The following is a 4,578-nucleotide window of genomic DNA, read 5'->3' on the forward strand; positions in this document are numbered from 1 at the left end:
GAAGCCTCATGGGTCAATTAGAGGTGCAGTAGTATACATTTAATTTTCTCTAACACCATCGGTTTCTTCACGTGTTTCTACGATTCCTTATCAATGGGGCGGGAAAGGCGATGGAACCTCGGCATGGAATAAATCCCGGTCCGGAATAAATTCGGATGGAACGGAACGAGCTCTAAAGCGCGGGACGGATCTACGAGCAGGTGGGCCGTCGGTTTAGGCCCGCTCGCACAGGTCGCGTTGAAACGGACTCGACTCAGCGAAAACCACGCGCGAGGCGGTCCGCCGAATGATACGACCCAGGCATCCCTGCTAGTAGCCGCCTGCTGCTACGCGTGCGCGCCTCCGTGCGACACGCGAGCCTACCGGGCAGCGGCGACGTGAAATAAATTTGCATCAAGATCGTTGGGTGAGTGGCTCGGCCCCGGTGAAATATTTTTTTTCACTTTAATTTACATCAAGATCCATGTAGCAGTAGCACCTGATCATGCAACTGATCGACACGTCAACACGGGACCCGTTTAGCTGTACTTGGTAGTAGTAGTATACTAGCAGGATAGCATGCAGCCTAGTACTAGCACTAGTAGTGTGTGTCCCGCACTCCCGCCCCAGACCATTTCACCTTCGTTCGCCACAACGTGCTCGCGACAGCCCCGTCCGTCCGTGCCAAAACTTCACCCGTGACCGAGAGAATCGGATGAGAGGCGAAAGGATCGATCGAGGATCGGAGTCCGTGCCATGCCGCCATGCCGGCGCTCCTCCTACGTCATGAGCGAGGCGAGCCCCAGGGGCGCGACACCGGCGGCCTGCTGGTGCTGCAGCGGCGGCGGCATCATCATCGCCGGGGAAAGGGCGTGCCCCGCGACGATCCGGCGCAGCGCGAGGAGCCTACGCGCCTCGCGGAGGCGGCGCGCGAGCGCGGCGGCCTCGGCGCGGAGCCGCGCGTTCTGGCGGCACACCGCGACGCCGTTCCGCGCCAGGGCCCGCTGCCGCTCCTCCAGCGCCTGCTTCTCGGCGCGGAGCCGCGCCGCCGTGCCGCGGAGCTCCTCCAGCCGCTGCTGCTTGCGCTCGCGCGACCGCCGCGCCGACAGCCGGTTCGACTCCTTGCGCCGCTGCCGCCGCTCCTCCTCCTCGTCCTCCTCCTCCCGCGCCGGCGGCGCCGTCCTCGACGCCATCACCTGGTCCAGGCTAGGGCACGAGTCGGGCCCCCACGGCGTGAACCCGCACGTGATAATGTCCATGCCCATGTCCCGCGCGCCGCAGCTGGACGACGCGGCAGCGAAGTCAAGGTCAAGCGCTTCCTGCACGGACAGCATCTCCTCGCTTTGCAGTTGCAGCCTTCCACCACTAGGAAAAACCGCCGCAGAATTTCCAGGAAACTAAGGAGGGCGAGTAGAGAATTGGGGAAAAGGGAAGAACGATGAGGAAACGGCCGCTATTTATAGAGGCACGGATCACCCCCTCGACCCTCCCGAGGCGCCAGACATCGCGAGGTGGGCCCGCCACCAGTCCGGGCCCACCGTTACGTGGGGTGTCTTCCTTTCCGGGTGTCGGGTACATTTCCTTTTTTTTCCACTGACCCCCCCCAGCTTTACTCGTGGCGACGAAAGATTCAACCGCCCGCACGGTATATTCGCACCGTCGTCCCGGCATCTGACGGCGGAGGACGGTCTCGGAATCCGGAACGGACGGCGCGGATGGGGCGGCCGCGCTGGGCGCCCCGGTGCGGGCACGCTTTCCTTTCCCCGGGTGCCCGATCCGGTTGGTGCGCCGTGAGGAGGACCCCACGTCCGCCGGGGCCGGGGCGCGCGGTGTAGCTTAGCCGCGAAGGAACGGTGCTCGTCTGCTCGATCGCCTCCGGCCACCGGGGGCGGCACGTGCCGGCTCCCCGTCTCCGGCGCCGCCGCGGCGGGCCCTACACCGCCGGCGACCCATACTGGCTCGACTGTCAGCTGGGGACACACGCGGGGGGGGGGGGGGGGGTGCCCGCGTGGCGTCTAGCCGGGAGCTCGCGGCGCGCGGGCGCGCCACCTCGGCGCGCGCGGCACTGTGGCGCGGCGGCGTACGTGTGCGGATCAGTCGCGAGCTAGGCCACGCGGGCTTGCGCCACACATGCCAAATTCTTCCAGCCGCGAGCGACAAAGGACGCTGTCACGCTGTGCGTGTTCAGAGGGCCGAGCGCGACGTGCCTGCACGTGTGCCGGAGCGGTTGGTACACGTATCTTAAAGCTGGCACCACCCTTTGATAAGTCGACGGTGACCGATGTGTACGTGCAGGGCGGGTCTCTGTCGGTGCATGGTGACTGGCCATATCTATCATGCATTGGCGCCTCTCCAACCAGGGGCGGAGCTACATTCATTCTAGGGGGTGCCCAGGCACCCACGTCGAAATGAAAATTCAATGTTGATCATCAAATTTTCATTTTATAAATTAAAGAGCTAACAGTAGAATCATAGACATGGCACCCCCTCGATTCAGCTCTAGCTTCGCCCCTGTCTCCAACACACGCTACTACGATCGACCTGCGAGCTCATCGAGCTATCAATGTCCATGAGAGCGACCATACTGCTTTAGCTAGCTAGTTTGGTGATGATACGATTTTATGATAAGCTGGCGTGTGGGTTAGTGGTAACCCAAATCGTGTCGATCGCCTCCGTTGCTGTCGGAGCTGTCTGCATTAGGCAGTCACTACCAGATTCAGAGGCTTTGCCCAGTGCCGGTTACACTCGGTAAAAGTCTGTTTGCACTCGACAAAGTCTTTGTCGAGTGTAACATTCGGCGAACGCCACTCGACAAAGCCCCTGACGACAAATGTGACTTTGCCGAGTGCCAATCATCGGGCACTCGGCAAAATCTTTTGCCGAGTGCCTTTGCCCTCGACAAAGCTGTCACGTGGGGCGTCAGGGGTGATGAAGTACATGACATATTGTAATATCAGATACAAGATAAATGAGTAGAGATGATTTTTTTACCCTTAAGTACTGGTCTCGCGTGAGGAAGATGTCCCTTGCGGCTGGTTTCTTGACACTCCTTTTCTCGAACTCAGCGCAGTACACAACGACGGTCTGGACACACGCCTCGTAGTGCATGTTCTTCACCAGCTTGTAGCAAGTCTGGTGAGCCTGCTCGTTCGCCCGGGCCTCATAGTCTTCCTCGCACATGTAGAAATTCTGCATATATACCTGTCGGTATCTCTGGACTAGGGTACCCCCTATTGCTGTGTCAAGATCCGCGTAGTTATCTGTAACTACGCCCTAAAGAGCTGGGCAGCCGGACCCCTGGGGTCCGGCACCATCTCACCAGACCAACGGTCCCGGACCCGCCCCTTGCTAGGAAGGGTCCAGTGACACCACGTGTCCCGGAGAAGGAAGCGCTCAGCCAAAACCGTCGGGGGCCCCGGACCTCCCACGGGGTCCCGGACCCCTTAGCAGGGAGGGAACAGACGCCCCGCCTGAGGGGGTCCGGAGCCGCCACGTGTCCGCAGGCGTAGGCACGCGCGCGGCCACCAAGCTTCCTCGGGAAGACTCGCCCACCTACCGCATTCAATGCGGGAGACGTTAAGTGCGCTCTGCCACAGCAGAGCCCGAGGTGACTTTTGCCAGGCTGTACTGTTGACCGCGCGTTACCAAGGCGCACAGTGCAGCCGATGGCACCACCCACGCCACGCGCGTCAGTTTGCAACGCCAGTTAGACACGACAGCTCGGCGATAGAGTATCATAACGCCTACGCGGTAGACCCAACAGTCTACGCCGCAACCTACACCGCCTCAATGGGCGCCTCGCCGATGGGACAGGTGAAGACCCCCCCTCGGTCAGAGAGTCTACAGGGCGTTGAAGCGTATCCAGAAAAAGATTCACAATGCACTGTTAATGTCTTTTTCATGGTGAACTATACATCCTTGTTGGGCCCACCTGTCGGGGTCCAATGCCTGTGTACGCGTCCTCCTTGCGCTATAAAAGTGGGACGCCCGCTAGAAAAGGCACTGGGAGGCAAAGGATAGACTGATCCACGAACTCTAGAGCAATAGAACTTCAGTGGACGTAGGGTATTACGCTCCGGCGGCCCGAACCACTCTAAATCCTCGAGTGTTCTTGTGTGCTTGCTTCGTGAGTAGATCTGACGAATCGCTAGCGCATCCCCGAGTAACCACCCTCTGGGATTAGGCGGGTGCACTACGCCACCCGGCTGTGACCCTCCTTCTAGAGCCACGACATCTGGCGCCGTCCGTGGGGAGCGCACAAGCGTTGGCCAGATCTTCGCTCACCTCCTGGCTTCTGAGGTTGAGCTCATCCTCTGCAACGACGACGAGAAGATGAAGAGTGGCACGGCGTCACCTACGCCGCATGCCCTGGCACCGAGGCAGCGGTATCTTCGGTGCGGTGGCGCACGGCAGCGGCGCCTGCTGTGCGTCGCCACTGCGACACCTCAAAGCCGGCACGGTGGCGCGCAAGGGCGGCGCCTGCTGCGCATCACCTTGCGACACCTTAGCGTCGGCTCAAGGTTTTCTCTCAAGCAACCACCGGGGGTCCCCTGCGGCGGCACGGCGTCAGCTTAAGGTTTCCTCTCAAGATGGAGCCTA

General features: G+C 60.8%; 1 protein-coding gene across 1 annotated transcript; it reads right to left on the reverse strand.

Annotated features, from left to right (window-relative positions):
* Positions 1-363: 363 nt before the first annotated feature.
* Positions 364-1,535, reverse strand: LOC120689956 (ocs element-binding factor 1-like). Its single transcript, XM_039972427.1, has one exon. It carries the CDS (start codon positions 1,311-1,313, stop codon positions 759-761), a length of 555 nt encoding a protein of 184 aa, XP_039828361.1. The 5' UTR covers positions 1,314-1,535; the 3' UTR covers positions 364-758.
* Between the last annotated feature and the right edge of the window lie 3,043 nt (positions 1,536-4,578).

This window comes from Panicum virgatum, chromosome 9N (assembly GCF_016808335.1).
Source record: "Panicum virgatum strain AP13 chromosome 9N, P.virgatum_v5, whole genome shotgun sequence".
In the NCBI taxonomy this organism is placed as follows: Eukaryota; Viridiplantae; Streptophyta; class Magnoliopsida; order Poales; family Poaceae; genus Panicum; species Panicum virgatum.

Excerpts from the sequence above, each read along its gene's own strand:
- LOC120689956 (XM_039972427.1), bottom strand. The coding sequence starts at position 1,313 with ATGCTGTCCGTGCAGGAAGCGCTTGACCTTGACTTCGCTGCCGCGTCG.